The sequence below is a fragment of the Mobula hypostoma genome, unplaced genomic scaffold (genome assembly GCF_963921235.1).
Source record: "Mobula hypostoma unplaced genomic scaffold, sMobHyp1.1 scaffold_45, whole genome shotgun sequence".
In the NCBI taxonomy this organism is placed as follows: Eukaryota; Metazoa; Chordata; class Chondrichthyes; order Myliobatiformes; family Myliobatidae; genus Mobula; species Mobula hypostoma.
This window is the reverse complement of record NW_026948238.1, coordinates 821,611-835,900: the sequence shown is the minus strand read 5'-3', so window position 1 is coordinate 835,900 and position 14,290 is coordinate 821,611. Positions and strand designations below refer to the sequence as shown.

The 14,290-nt window shown below is 46.3% G+C and overlaps 1 protein-coding gene across 2 annotated transcripts; it reads right to left on the bottom strand.

Moving 5' to 3' along the window:
- Positions 1 to 3,050: 3,050 nt before the first annotated feature.
- On the bottom strand, positions 3,051 to 13,713 carry LOC134342113 (zinc finger protein 229-like). 2 transcript variants are annotated; one of them, XM_063040049.1, is made up of 3 exons: positions 12,304 to 13,713; positions 4,099 to 4,976; positions 3,051 to 3,354 (listed from the first exon to the last, which is right to left on the bottom strand). In XM_063040049.1, exon 1 carries the CDS (start codon positions 13,396 to 13,398, stop codon positions 12,343 to 12,345), a length of 1,056 nt encoding a protein of 351 aa, XP_062896119.1. In that variant the 5' UTR covers positions 13,399 to 13,713; the 3' UTR covers positions 3,051 to 3,354; positions 4,099 to 4,976; positions 12,304 to 12,342. The 2 variants fall into 2 exon arrangements, with proteins under 2 accessions (XP_062896119.1, XP_062896120.1); XM_063040050.1 differs by having other exon boundaries at positions 4,774 to 4,976.
- Between the last annotated feature and the right edge of the window lie 577 nt (positions 13,714 to 14,290).

Below are 14,290 nucleotides of genomic sequence, written 5' to 3'. Positions count from 1 at the left end.
CAAAGGCCTCACAAAAATGTGTGAAGGTGTGAGCTCGACCTTCATCAATCATCCTCATCACTGCATGAATAAAATCAATTAAGTTAGTAAGACACTATTTGCTCCAAGCCATGCCATGTTGGCTCCCAAAATAAAGCTATGGTTTTACAAATACTCATAAATCCTGTCCCTACCACTGACAGTCTATAACTTCCAGGATTATCCCTGGTTCCCTTCTTGAATAATAGATCAACACTGACTGCTCAGTTGTCCTCCAGGACCTTATGAGTGGGTAGGAAGAGCACAAAGATATTGGTAAAAGCCCTAGCAATCTCTTCACTTGCCTCTGTCAATAATTTGTGGTGTATCCCATCAGGCCCTGGGGTTTATCCACCTTAATGCTATTTAAAACCCCAAAGCTACCTCCTCAATTACTTCAAAATACTCGAGCATATAATACTCTCTGCCTTGATCCGCACGTTTCACATCTTTGTCTTTGGTAAATATTGATGTAAAGTACTCATTATAAACCTCAGCCACATAATTTGTATCCAATCAAATGTTCCCCTCCCCTTTGTCCTTGAGTGGTCCCACCCTCTCCCTTTGTCATATGCCTCCAGGTACTCTGTAACCTCATCCTTGACAATAGACTCCAACAACCTCTCAACCACCGATGTCAAGCTAACAGGTCTATAATTTCATTTTTGCTTCCTTGCCCCTTTCTTAAATAGCGGAGTGACATTTGCAATCTTCCAGTCCTCCGGGACCTTGCCAGAATCTATCGACTTTTGAAAGATCATCGCTAATGCCCCCGCAATCTCCACAGCTACTTCCTTCAGCACACGAGGGTGCATTCCATCTGGTCCGGGTGGTTTATCTACCTTTAGACTATTCAGCTTCCTGAGTATTTTCTCTGTCGTAATTGTGACTGCGCACACTTATCTTCCCTGCCAACCTTGAGTATCCGGTATACTGCTGTCTTCCTCAGTGAAGACTGATGCAAAATACTCGTTCAGTTCCTCTGCCATCTCTTTATCTCCCATTACAATTTCTCCAGCATCATTTTCTATCGGTCCTATATCTACTCTCACCTATCTTTTACTCTTTATATACTTGAAAAAGCTTTTAGTATCCTCTTTGATATTACTTGCTAGCTTCCTTTCATAGTTAATCTTTTCCCTCTTAATGACCTTCTTAGTTTCCTTTTGTAAGGTTTTAAAAACTTCCCAATCCTCTGTCTTCCCACTAATTTTTGCTTCCTTGTAAGCCCTCTCCTTTGCTTTAACTTTGGCTTTGACTTCTCTTGTCAACCATGGTTGCATCCTTTTTCCATTTGAAAATTTCTTCTTTTCTGGAATACACCTTCCTCACTTCTCGCATAAACTCCAGCCACTGCTGCTCTGCCATCTTTCCCGCCAGTGTCCCTTTCCAGTCAACTTTGGCCAGTTCCTCTCTCATGCCACTGTAATTTCCTTTACTCCACTGAAATACCGACACATCAATTTCGGCTTCTCTTTTTCAAATGTCACAGTGAACTCAGTCATGTTATGATCACTGTCTCCTCAGGGTTCCTTCACCTCAATCTCTCTAATCACCCCCGGTTCATTACACAATACCCAATCCAGTACAGCCGATCCCCTAGTGGGCTCAACAACAAGCTGTTCTAAAAAGCCATCTCGCAGACATTCTACAAATTCTCTCTCTTGAGATCCAGTGCCGACCTGATTTTCCCAATCCACTCGCATCTTAAAATCCTCCACAATTATCATAACACTGCCCTTCTGACAAGCCTTTTCTATTTCCTATTGTAATTTGTAGTCCACATCACTGCAGCTGTTCGGAGGTCTATAAATAACTGCTATCAGGGTCCTTTTACCCCTGCTATTTCTTAGCTCAACCCATAAAGATTCTGCACCTTCCGATCCTATATCACTTCTCATGATTTAATATCATTTCTTACCAATAAAGCCACGCCTCCCCCTCTGCCTACCTTCCTATCCTTCCGATACACCGTGTATCCTTGAACGTTCAGCTCCCAGAGACATGCATCCTTTAGCCATGTCTCAGTGATGGCCACGATATCATACCTGCCAATCTGTAGCTGTACAACAAGATCATCCACCTTATTCCTTATGCTGCGTGCATTTAAGTATAATACCTTAAGGCCAGTATTTGGTACTTTTTGCTTTGATTTCACTGCAACTCATCCCAATGGCTACAAATTTGCCCCATCACCTGCCTGTCTTTCCTGACATCTTTACTGCTCACTATCTTAGATTGATTTCTGTTTTCCCCTTCCTCCGCTGTCATTCCAGCTCCCTGCCAAATTAGTTTAAACCTTACCTAACAGCTCTACTAAACTTTCCCGCCAGGGTTCAGGTGTAACCCGTCCTTTTTGAACAGGTCATACTTCCCCCAGAAGAGATCCCAATTATCCAAGAATCTGAAGCCCTGCCCCCTACACCAGTCTCTCAGCCATGCATTCATCTGCCCGATCCTATTCTTGCCCTCGCTAGCATGTGGCACAGGTAGCAATCCCGAGATTACTACCCTGGAGGTCCTGCTTCTCAGCTTCCTTCCTAACTCCCGGAAATCTCTCTGCAGGACCTTCTCCTTTGTCCTATCTATGTCATTGGTACCAATATGTACCAAGACAACTGACTGCTCACCCTCCCCCTTCAGAATATTCAGGACCCGATCCGAGACATCCTGTACCCTGGCACCTGGGAGGCAACACACCATGGGGGTATCTCTGTCAGGCTCACAGAATCTCCTGTCCGTTCCCCTGATTATCGAATCCCCTACGACCACCGCATTCCTCTTCTCCCTCCTTCTCTCCTGCACAACAGCGCCAGGCTCAGTGCCAGAGACCCGGTCACCGTGGGCGTCCCCTGTCAGGTCATCCCCCTCAACAGCACCCAGAACAAGATATTTGCTGCTGAGGGGGACAGCCACAGGTGTGCTCTCCACTATCCGGGCATTTCCCTTCCCTGTCTTGACTGTGACCCAGTTTTCTGACCCCTGTAGCATAGGCATGACTACCTCCCTGTAGCTCCTGTCTATCACCTCTTCACTTTGCCTGATAAGCAGTAGGTCATCAAGCTGCAGCTCCAGATCCCTAACAGAGTCTCTGAGGAGCTGCATCTCGGTGCACCTGGCGCAGATGTGGCCATCAGGGAGGCTGGAGGTGTCCCAGGATTCCCATATCAGACACCCTGAATAGAGCACTGACACCCTAAACAAAGCACTAACCCTGCAGGCATGCTATCTAATTCTACAGGAATGAAACAGGAAAAGTAAGTCTACTCACCCACTTACCTCACCAAACAGATGAACTTTTTAAACCATTAGCTGTGAGAGCCCTGCTGTTCCTGTCTGTCCGGGCCGATTCGCCGGGGGGGGGGGGGGGGGAGAAAAAAAATTACAAGATAAGCAAGCAGGAACAGCTCCCTCAATGGATAAAACCATTCCCAACACACACGTCCTCGACCAGTGGAGCACCTCACCACAGGTATTGTTTCTTTCATCAGTCAGACAAACAAAAGATTTTCTCTGTCAATCAGCTTCCAAATGTTGTTACTCCGTCATTCGTTGCCACGCCCCGCTGCTGATTCCCTTCTCCTCATCATACGTTCTTACCCCGACCATCGTCCAGATCCCCAAACTCTGCCCTGTGCAGACCCGCCTCTGGTTTCTGACCCTACTTCACTGAACATCCAACTAATGGTTTCCCATTTTGCTTTAAGTCTTTAGAGGACAGTGGTGTTTTCTAACAATCCTTTAGAAGCAGGGAAAATGACCCATAATGTGGAAGTGAGCCATGAATAAGGAGGTTAACTGCCAATGTCATTCTTCCTCAGACCAAAGATTAGAGGGGCGAAGAACATCTCAGACAGAACTGCAGTCAGCTCGACTTCTTCAGTCTGCAGAGAGTTCAAGGGAAACCTCTTCACCCACAGAGTGGTGACTGTTTGGAACCCATCACCACAGGGAGAGCGAGGGGGGAACAACAGGGGAGGATTTAAAAGGACTATCGTGGAACAGAATCACTAGCAGGGCCCAGCTGGCCTGAGTTGACACTCTATTGTACAGTAGTTGTGTTAGAAATTCACTACGTACCAGAGACAGAGTTTAAAATAGAACTGATTTATTTGTCACAGATGCAGAATATTAAACTCCAGTCCCATTAAAGGTGAATATGCAGCAGAAGAAACTCCTCCCATGCCCAGTGCAGAACTGGGTGTGGTAAGCAGCAGCAATAATTGCAGAGTTCTGCACTGACAGTCACTCTCGAAATTGCATTCAGCAACGGTGATGGAGAAATATCCAGCATGCAGCTTATTGAAACTTTCTCCCCAGTGTGAACTCATTGATGCACATTCAGTCGATTTGGCTGAAAGAAACTGTTCCTAAAGTCTGAGCAGGTGAATGGCCACTTCCTGGTGTGAACTTGCTGGTGTATCTGCAAATCAGATGACCGAGTGAATCCCTTCCCACAATCTGAGCACATGAATGGCCTCTCTCCAGTGTGAAATTGCTGATATACCTTCAATTTACATGAGCAAGTGAATCCCTTCCCACAGTCTGAGAAGGTGAACGTCCACTCCCCAGTGTGAACTCGCTGGTGAGCCATTAGGTCAGATGACCGAGTGAATCCTTCCCCACAAACTCAGATGACCAGCCTCTGCCCAGTGTGAACTGACTGGAGTGTCGACAGGTGAGAAGACCGATTGAATCCCTTCTCACCCACTGAACAGGTGAATGGCCTTGTGCAGCGTGAACTTGCTGATGTACCTTCAGTTGAGATGACAGAGTGAATCCATTCCCACTATCTATGCAGGTGAACGGCCTCTCCCCAGTGTAAAACGACGGGCGTGCCAGTCAGTCAGATGATCGAGTGAATCCCTTGCTCCACTTCTTAAATATCTGGACAGAGACAGCAAAACTGGCGTGTTGAGTTCAAGATTCCCGAAGACAAATTCCTTGTCGTTATTAACCTGAAGAGAGATTGACAAATTCCATCAATGGGTGTTGGACAACATTTCAGATGAGAACACTTGAATTGTCAAGGTGTGATCGGACATCACACTGTTACAGTGAAGTTCAACCCAAGATGGAAAGAGCAATCATCTTCTAACTGGGCACAGCGATGGCATCTGGAATGACCATCAAATTCTCTGATGTTCTTTCTGTCTCTCTAAGAATGGGTACAGAGGAGATATCAGGGGTAAGTTTTTTTACGCAGAGAGTGGTGAGTGCTTGGAATGGGCTGCCGGCGACGGTGGCGGAGGCAGATACGATAGGTGGACAGGTATATGGAGCGCAGAAAATTAGAGGGCTATGGATAACCCTGGGTAACTTCTCATGTAAGGACATGTTCACCACAGCTTTGTGGGTCAAAGAGCCTGTATTGTGCTGTTATTTTATTTTCCTATGTTTCTGCCGTCTCCAGTCTGTGACCTGGCTCAGTCTGACTCTCTCCACTGGTATTATTCCCTGTTCCCACTGAGCTGCATGGGTGCCTGGCCCCACCGTAACTGAAACACTCTCACACAAATAGCCTTTGTTGACGTGCAGCTGGGATTTTCTTTTATGTACTGTTACTTTAAAGTGCCAATTTTAAAGCCATGTAAAAATTTCCTGCCCAGATGTTAAAAGGAATTAGAGTGAATATTAGTATTATTTCGGGTTCCTGTCTCAGTCATAGAAAAGTATAACACAGAAACAGACCCTTTCGCCCATCTGGTTTGTGCAGAACTATTTAAACTGCCCACTCCTATTACCCCTACCATCCAGGGACCTATACAAACCTCTTAAATGTTGAAATTGTGCTCACATGCACTGGCTGCTCATTCCACACCTGGATGACCATCTATGTGAAGAGGTTTCCCCTCATGTTCCCCATAACATTTCACCTTTCACCCTTAACCCATGGCCTCTGGTTGCAATCCCACCCCATCTCAGTAGAGAAAGCCAGCTTGCATTTACCCTATCTATACCCCTCTATCACAATCAAACCTCCGCTCAATCTTCTACATTCCAAGGAATAAAGTCCTGACCTGTTCAATCTTTCCTTATAACCCAAGTCCACCAGACCTGACACCATCCTTGTGAATTTTCTCTGAGCTCTTTCAAACTCTTTTACATCTTTCCTGTAGGTTGGTGACCAAAACTGCACACAATACTCCAAATTAGGCTTCACCAATGTCTTGTACAATGTCAACATAACATCCATCTCCTGTCCTCAGTACTTTGGTTTATGAAGGCCAAGGTGCCAAAATCTTTCTTTCCATCCCTATCCACCTCTGATAACACTTTCAGTGAAATATAGACCTGTATTCCCAGATCCCTTTCTTCAACAGCACATCTCAGTGCCCTACCAGTCACTGCGTAAGACCTACACTGGTAGGTCCTACCAAAGTGCAACACCTCGCACTTGTCTGCATTAAATTCCATTTCCCATTTCTCAAACCATTTTTCCAGCTGGTCCGGATCACACTGCAAGCCATGATAGTCTTCCTCGTTGTCCACTACACCACCAATCTTGGTGTCATCCACAAATTTGCTGATCCAGTTAACCATGTTAACATCAGATTACTGAGATAGATGACAAACAACAACAGATCCAGCACTGATCCCAATGGCACACCACTAGTCACAGGCCTCCAGTCAGAGAGGCAACCATCTGCTACCACAGTCTGGCTTCTCCCAAAGACAGTGTCTCATTCAATTTACTATCTCATCTTGAATGCTGAGTGACTGAACCTTCTTGACCAACCTCCCATATGAGACTCCCATATGACACTGCCTTGCCTTCATCCACTTTCCTGATAACTTCCTCAAGAAATTCTATAAGCTTGGTCAGACATGATCTACCATGCACAAAGCCATGCTGTCTATCCTTAATCAGTCCACATCTATCCAAATACTTATATATCTGGTTCCTGCACACACATTCCAATAACTTTCCCACTGCTGATGTCAAGCTCACCAACATACAATTTCTTAGTTTATTCTTCCAGCATTTCTTGAACAGCGGAACCACATTGGCTGTCCTCCAATCCCCCAGTACTTCACCTGTCACTGAGGATGATTTAAGTATCTGTGCTTGGGCCCCGACAATTTCTGCACTTGTCTTCTGCACGGTCCTAGGGAACAACTTGTCAGGCCCTGGGGATTTATCCACGCTAGTTTGCTAAGACAGCAAACACCCCCACCCCCAAACACCCCACAGGGTCCATGAAGTTGATGCTGCTTTGCCTCACTTCTATAGACTCTGTGCCCATCTCCTGAGTAAATACGGATGCAAAAAAATCTCCCACATTTATTTTGTGGATGCTGTCCAAGTTGCATGCCATCTTGGATAATTTCTCCCATCCACTACATAATGGACTGGTTGGGCACAGGAGTACATTCCGCCAGAGACTCATTCCACCGAGATGCAACCTGGAGTGTCATAGGAAGTCATTCCTGCCTGTGGCCATCAAACTTTACAACTCCTCCCTTGGAGGGTCAGACACCCTGAGCCAATAGGCTGGTGCTGGACTTATTTCCTGGCATAATTTACATATTACTATTTAACTATTTATGGTTTTATTACTATTTATTATTTATGGTGCAACTGCAACAAAAACCAATTTCCCCCAGGATCAATAAAGTATGACTATGACTATTTGTCTTCCCATGTGGATTGCCATTCTGACCTTCCAGAGGATTAATCTTTTCCCTTGAAATCTTTTTGCTCTTAACATGTCTGCAGAATCCCTGAGGATTCTCCTTCACCTTGTCTGCTGGGGCAACCTCACGCCTTCTTTAATTTCTTTAAGTGCTCACTTGAATTTCCTGTACTCCATTTGTTCCTATCTGTCTGTACCTCCTTGTTTGTAAAAAGGGTTGTAAATTTAGTCAGCTCCATCTTGGGTACTAGCCTACAAAGTACTCAGGACATCTTCAGGGAGCCGTGGCTCAGAAAGGCAGTGTCCATTATTAAAGAGCTCCAGCACCCAAGGCATGCCCTTTTCTCACTGTTACCATCAGGTAGGAAGTACAGAAGCCTGACAGAACACACTCAGTGACTCAGGAACAGCTTCATCCCTCTTCCATCTGATTCCTAAATGGACACTGAACCCCTGGGCACTATCTCACTTTTTAAATATATATTGTTTCTGTTTTTTTGCAAGACTTTTAATCTATTAAATGTCTGTACACTGTATAAAGAATAATGAATAAGATTTACTTATTTATTTATTATTACTATTATTATTTTTCGTCTATATTTCTTCGAGATTCGAACCAAGGTGGCTGTGAGTGGAATGGCTGAGGATTTTTTGGAGGGAAGGCATTTTACTACTCGTGGTAAAGAGAGGCAAGAACACGCAGGCATGTGACGTCAGCCAGAAGAGCAGGAAAAGTTTGAAAAGAAGACCGCCATATCCAGCGGGCAGCATTCGGAGCAGGCAGCAGAGTGAGAGGGTAGCAGAGTGGGTTTGGCTCAAACGGGCTTAGGCGGTAACGGGACGAGCGAAGGTAGGGGGTTTACCTGTGTTAATTGCAGAAAGGAATTACTATGTGTGCGAGGCCAGTTTTCTGTACTCGGTGTCAGATGTGGGAGGTCCTGGAGTCTCCCAGCCTCCCAGACGGCCATATCTGCACCGGGTGTGTCGAGCTGCGGCTCCTAAGGGACCACATTAGGGAACTGGAGTTGCAGCTCGATGACCTTCGCCTGGTCAGGAAGAGTGAGGAGGTGACGGAAAGGAGTTATAGTCAGCTGGTCACACTGGGGCCACAGGAGACAGACAAGTGGGTCACAGTCAGGAGGGGGAAGGGGAAGAGTCAGGTACCAAAGAGTACCCCTGTGGCTGTACTCCTTGACAATAAGTACTCCTGTTTGAGTACTGTTGGGGGGGGGGGGACAGCATACCTGGGGGAAGTGACATTGGCCGTGCCTCCGGCACAGAGTCCAGCCCTGTGGTTCAGAAGGGTAGGGAAAGGAAGAGGAATGCAGTAGTGATAGGGGACTCTATAGTTAGGGGGTCAGACAGGCGATTCTGTGGACACAGGAAAGAAATTCGGATGGTAGTTTGCCTCCCAGGTGCCAGGGTCCAGGATGTTTCAGATCACATCCAAGATATCCTGCAGTGGGAGGGAGAACAGCCAGAGGTCGTGGTACATATTGGTACCAATGACGTAGGTAGGAAAAGGGAAGAGGTCCTGAAAACAGAGTGCAGGAAGTTAGGAACGAAGTTAAGAAGCGGGACCACAAAGGTAGTAATCTCGGGATTACTGCCTGTGCCAGGCGACAGTGAGTACAGGAATAGAATGAGGTGGAGGATAAATGCGTGGCTGAGGGATTGGAGCAGGGGGCAGGGATTCAGATTTCTGGATCATTGGGACCTCTTTGGCAGGTGTGACCTGTAAAAAAAGGACGGGTTGCACTTGAATCCCAGGGGGACCAATATCTTGGCGGGGATGGCAGGGAGGTTTGCTAAGGCTACTGGGGAGAGTTTAAACTAGAATTGCTGGGGGTGGGAACCAAACTGAGAAGACTGGGAGAGAAGAGGTTGGCTCACAAATAGAGAAAGCTTGTAGACAGTGCAAAAGGGAAGATAGGCAGGTGATAGAGAAGGGACATGTTCAGACCGAAGGACAGGGAGGGAGGCAAAAGAGGTGGGGGCGTGGCACTGTTGATCAGAGATAGTGTCAGGGCTGCAGAAAAGGTGGACGCCATGGAGGGATTGTCTACGGAGTCTCTATGGGTGGAGGTTAGGAACACGAAGGGGTCAATAACTTTACTGGGCATTTTTTATAGGTCTAATAGTAACAGGGATATCGAGGAGCAGACAGGGAAACAAATCCTGGAAAGGTGTAATAATAACAGAGTTGTCGTGATGGGAGATTTTAATTTCCCAAATATCGACTGGCATCTCCCTAGAGCGAGAGGTTTAGATGGGGTGGAGTTTGTTAGGTGTGTTCAGGAAGGTTTCTTGACACAGTATGTAGATAAGCCTACAAGAGGAGAGGCTGTACTTGATTTGGTTTGGGAAATGAACCTGGTCAGGTGTCAGATCTCTCAGTGGGAGAGCATTTTGGGGATAGTGATCATAATTCTATCTCTTTACAACAGCATTGGAGAGAGATAGGAACAGACAAGTTAGAAAAGCGTCTAATTGGAGTAGGGGGAATTATGAGGTTATCAGGTAGGAAATTGGAGGCTTAAGTTGGAAACAGATGTTCTCAGGGACAAGTACGGAAGAAATGTGGCAAACCTCCGGGGATATTTGTGTAGAGTTCTGTATAGGTACGTTCCAACGAGACAGGGAAGCTATGGTAGGGTACAGGAACTGTGGTGTACAAAGGCTGTAATAAATCTAGTCAAGAAGAAAAGAAAATCTTACAAAAGGTTCAGAGAGCTAGGTATTGTTAGTGATCTAGAAGATTTATAAGGCTACTAGGAAGGAGCTTAAGAAGGAAATTAGGAGAGCCAGAAGGAGCCATGAGAAGGCCTTGGCAGGCAGAATCAAGGAAAACCCCAAGGCATTCTACAAGTATGCGAAGAGCAAGAGGATAAGACGTGAAAGAATAGGACTTATCAAGTGTGACAGTGGGAAAGTGTGCATGGAACCGGAGGAAATAGCAGAGGTACTTAATGAATACTTTACTCCAGTATTCACTATGGAAAAGAATCTTAGTGATTTTAGTGATGCCTTGCAGCAGACTAGAGCTTGAGCATGTAAATGTTAAGAAAGAGGATGTGCTGGAGCTTTTGGAAACCATCAAGTTGGATAAGTCGCCGGGTCCGGATGAAATATTCCCCAGGCTACTGTGGGAGGCGAGGGAGGAGATTGCTGAACCTCTGGTGATGATCTTTGCATCATCAATGGGGACAGAAGAGGTTCCGGAGGATTGGAGGGTTGCGGATGTTGTTCCTTTATTCAAGAAAGGAAGAACAGATAGCCCAGGAAATTATAGACCAGTGAGTCTTACCTCAGTGGTTTGTAAGTTGATGGATAAGATCCTGGGAGGCAAGATTTCTGAACATTTGGAAAGGTATATATGATTTGTAGTAGTCAGCATGGCTTTGTAAAGGGCAGGTCGTGCCTTACGAGCCTGACTGAATTTTTTTGAGGATGTGACTAAACACATTGACGAAGGAAGGGCAGTAGATGTAATGCATATGGATTTCAGCACGGCATTTGATAACCTACCCCATGCAAGGCTTACTGAGAAAGTAAGGAGGCATGGGATCCAAGGAGACATTGTTTTGTGGATCCAGAACTGGCTTGCCCACAGAAGGTAAAGAGTGCTTGTAGACGGGTCATATTCTGCATGGAGGTCGGTGACCAGTGGAGTGCTTCAGGAATCTGTTCTGGGACCCTCACTCTTCGTGATATTTATAAATGACCTGGATGAGGAAGTAGAGGGATGGGTTAGTAAGTTTGCTGATGACACAAAGGTTGGAAGTGTTGTGGATAGTGTGGAGGGCTGTCAGAGGTTACAGCGGGACATTGATAGGATGCACAACTGACCTGAGAAGTGGAAGATGGAGATCAATCCAGATAAGTGTGAAGTGGTTCATTTTGGTAGGTCAAATATGATGGCAGAATATAGCATTAATGGTAAGACTCTTGGCAGTGTGGAAGATCAGAGGGATCTTGTGTCCGAATCCATAGGACGCTCATAGCAGCTGCACAGGTTGACGCTGTGGTTAAGAAATCATACGGTGTATTGGCAACTGGAGGCGGATATGATAGGGTCTTTTAAGAGGCTTTCAGATAGGTACATGGAACTTAGTAAACTAGAGGGCTGTAGGTAAGCCTAGTAATTTCTAAGGTAGGGACATGTTGGGCACAACTGCGTGGACCAAAGGGCCTGTATTGTGTTGTAGGTTTTCTATGTTTCTATGACTTGTCACAAGGGGTATTGTCTTCAAGTGAATTACCAGACCACACCCAGGCAAGGGTTAACACATAAGTGGTCTTCACAGGATACCCCAAATCCGATCCACTCCTATGGATCAAGCGAGGTGATAACCACACATTCGATGTTCACTGAATCGATAATTAACCCATCCTTGTGGGCATAGGAAAGTTCTAAACAGTGACCCTTGGCTACTAGTTCCCTGGTTTCGATCCTTCTATTTTTCCTCCTTCATGTCCGTCTGACTCTGAGTGTCTGTGTCCTCGGTTAAAACTAAACAAGCTGCAAGTCAGACTGATTCACCTTCTTAATCTCTCTCTCTCTCTCTCTTAAAATGACAGTCCACAGCAAACAAAACCAAGAGATTCATAACAACAGCCACTCCCCACTGTGAACTGACTGGTGTACCACTAGTTTCGATGACTGAGTGAATCCTTTCCCACATTCTTAGCAGGTGAACGGCTTCTCCCCAGTGTGAACTCGCTGGTGACTCTGTAGGTCGGATGACTGAGTGAATCCCTTCCCACAGACTGAGCAGGTGAACGGCTTCTCCCCAGTGTGAACTCGCTGGTGTCTCTGGAGGGTGGATGACTGAGTGAATCTCTTCCCACAGACCGAGCAGGTGAACGGCCTCTCCCCAGTGTGAACTGACTGGTGCACCAGTAGGTGGGATGATCGAGTGAATCTCTTCCCACATTCTGAGCAGGTGAATGGCTTCTTCCCAGTGTGATCTCGCTGATGACTCTGTAGGTCGGATGACCAAGTGAATCCCTTCCCACATTTTGAGCAGGTGAACTGCTTCTCCCCAGTGTGAACTTGCTGATGTCTCTGTAGGTTGGATGACTCAGTGAATCTCTTCCCACAGACTGAGCAGGTGAATGGCTTCTCTCCAGTGTGAACTCGCTGGTGTTTCTGAAGGGTGGATGAATGAGTGAATCTCTTCCCACAGTCTGAGCAGGTGAACGGCCTCTCCCCTGTGTGAACTCGCTGGTGTGTCAGTAGGTTAGATGATCGAGTGAATCTCTTCCCACATTCTGAGCAGGTGAACAGCTTCTCCCCAGTGTGAATTCGCTGGTGACTCTGTAGGGTTGATGTCTGAGTGAATCTCTTCCCACAGTCTGAGCAGGTGAACGGCCTCTCCCCAGTGTGAACTGACTGGTGTGCCAGTAGGTGGGATGACAGTGTGAATCCCTTCCCACATTCTGAGCAGGTGAACGGCTTCTCCCCAGTGTGAACTCGCTGGTGACTCTGTAGGGTGGAAGATTGAGTGAATCTCTTCTCACAGACTGAGCAGGTGAACGGCTTCTCCCCAGTGTGAACTCGTTGGTGTGTCAGTAGGTGAGATGACATAGTGAATCCCTTCCCACAGTCTGAGCAGGAGAACGGCCGCTCCCCAGTGTGAATTCGTTGGTGAGCCATTAGGTTAGATGACCGAGTGAATCCCTTCCCACAGTCCGAGCAGGTGAACGGCCACTCCCCACTGTGACCTCGTTGGTGAGCCATTAGGTCAGATGACCGAGTGAATCCTTCCCCACAAATTCAGCAGATGACCAGCCTCTGGCCAGTGTGAACTGACTGGTGTGTCCACAGGTGGGAAGACTAACTGAATCCTTTCTCACACACAGAACAGGTGAATTGCCTTGCCCAGTGTGAACTTGTTGATGTACCTTCAATTGAGATAGCCGAGTGAATCCCTCCCCACAGTCTGAGCAGGAAGGATGGTTGACTGAATCCCTTGCTCCACTTCTTAGATATCTAGACAGACGCAGCAAAACTGGCGTGCCGAGTTTGAGATTCCCAGAGACAAATTCCTTGTCGTTTTTAACCTGTAGAAAGATTTACAAAATCCATCAATGGGTGAAGGACAACATTTCAAGATGAGATTACTTTTTCTCCATTTCTCAAACCATTTTCCCAGCCGGTCCAGATCGCACTGCAAGCCATGATAGTCTTCCTCATTGTCCACGACACCACCAATCTTGGTGTCATCCACAAATCTGCTGATCCAGTTAACCATGTTAACATCAGATTACTGATATAGATGACAAACAACAACAGATCCAGCACTGATCCCTGTGGCATACCACTAGTCACACATCTCCAGTCAGAGAGGCAACCATCTGCTACCACACTCTGGCTTCTCCCAAAGACAGTGTCTCATCCAATTTACTACCTCATCCTGAATGCTGAGTGACTGAACCTTCTTGACCAACCTCCCATATGAGACTTTGTCAAGTGCCTTGCTAAAGTCCTTGTAGACAACATCAACTGCCTTGCCTTCATCCACTTTCCCGATATATTCCTCCAGAGACTCTGTAAGATTTGCTAGGCATGACCAAAGCTATGTTGTCTATCCTTAATCAGTCCACACCTATCCAAATACTTACAGTATATA

What these genes read in the sequence shown, in the direction of transcription:
- LOC134342113 (XM_063040049.1), bottom strand. Translation starts at nt 13,398, where the DNA reads ATGGCTCACCAACGAGGTCACAGTGGGGAGTGGCCGTTCACCTGCTCG.